The sequence below is a fragment of the Acanthisitta chloris genome, unplaced genomic scaffold (genome assembly GCF_000695815.1).
Source record: "Acanthisitta chloris isolate BGI_N310 unplaced genomic scaffold, ASM69581v1 scaffold25471, whole genome shotgun sequence".
Taxonomy (NCBI): Eukaryota; Metazoa; Chordata; class Aves; order Passeriformes; family Acanthisittidae; genus Acanthisitta; species Acanthisitta chloris.
In genome coordinates this window covers 551-1,139 of record NW_008654675.1, presented here as the reverse complement: position 1 = coordinate 1,139, position 589 = coordinate 551, and the positions used below count along the sequence as shown (strand labels likewise).

The window sequence follows — 589 nt, the reverse complement described above, 5'->3', positions numbered from 1 at the left end:
CCCCCAAACAAGCCCAGATGGATTTCAGGGGGGACACTTGGGCTCAGCAGCAGAAAGCAGCTCCCCCAGCCCCATCAGTGCCCCCACCAGTACCTGCTCCCAGGCCGGGCTGTCCCACAGGGTCCCCCCCAGCACGTCCCGCATAGCGCCCAGGTGCCGGTGCTGGCTCAGTGCTGCTCCACCAGCAGCTCCCTGGGGAGCACACCCCACTTTGTGGGGAAGGGTTGGGCACTCGGCAGTGTTCCCACCCGAGGGGGCTGGCGGGAGAGGCGCCGGGGGCTGTTTTCCACCCCCCCAGGGAGCCAGGTTGGTCCCGAGCTCCTATGGGATTCCCACCCGCCCTTCCCTGAGCAGGTTTTTCCCAGTGAATGATGTGTCTCCATCCCCAGCCTCGTGCCCCCGGATCTGCCCTGGAGCTGCCAGCACCCCAACGGTTAATGCTGAGCACATGGGAAACACCTGCCCCGGATCAGACCCCATCCATCTGCCAGCATGGGGGGGCATCACCCTGACCCCCCTTGCTGCTGGCACCCCTTGCTTCTCCAGCCACGGCCAAGCTGTGTTCCCACTGCTGTTGGGGGGTGGTCAG

The 589-nt window shown here is 66.0% G+C and overlaps 1 protein-coding gene across 1 annotated transcript in view; it reads right to left on the bottom strand.

Moving 5' to 3' along the window:
- LOC103810728 (transcription factor E2F2-like) overlaps positions 1-144 on the bottom strand; it is a 2,978-nt gene extending 2,834 nt beyond the window's left edge. Inside the window, 1 exon segment of the mRNA XM_009083643.1 lies at positions 94-144. Within this exon segment, the coding sequence (XP_009081891.1) occupies positions 94-144 (51 nt within the window).
- Between the last annotated feature and the right edge of the window lie 445 nt (positions 145-589).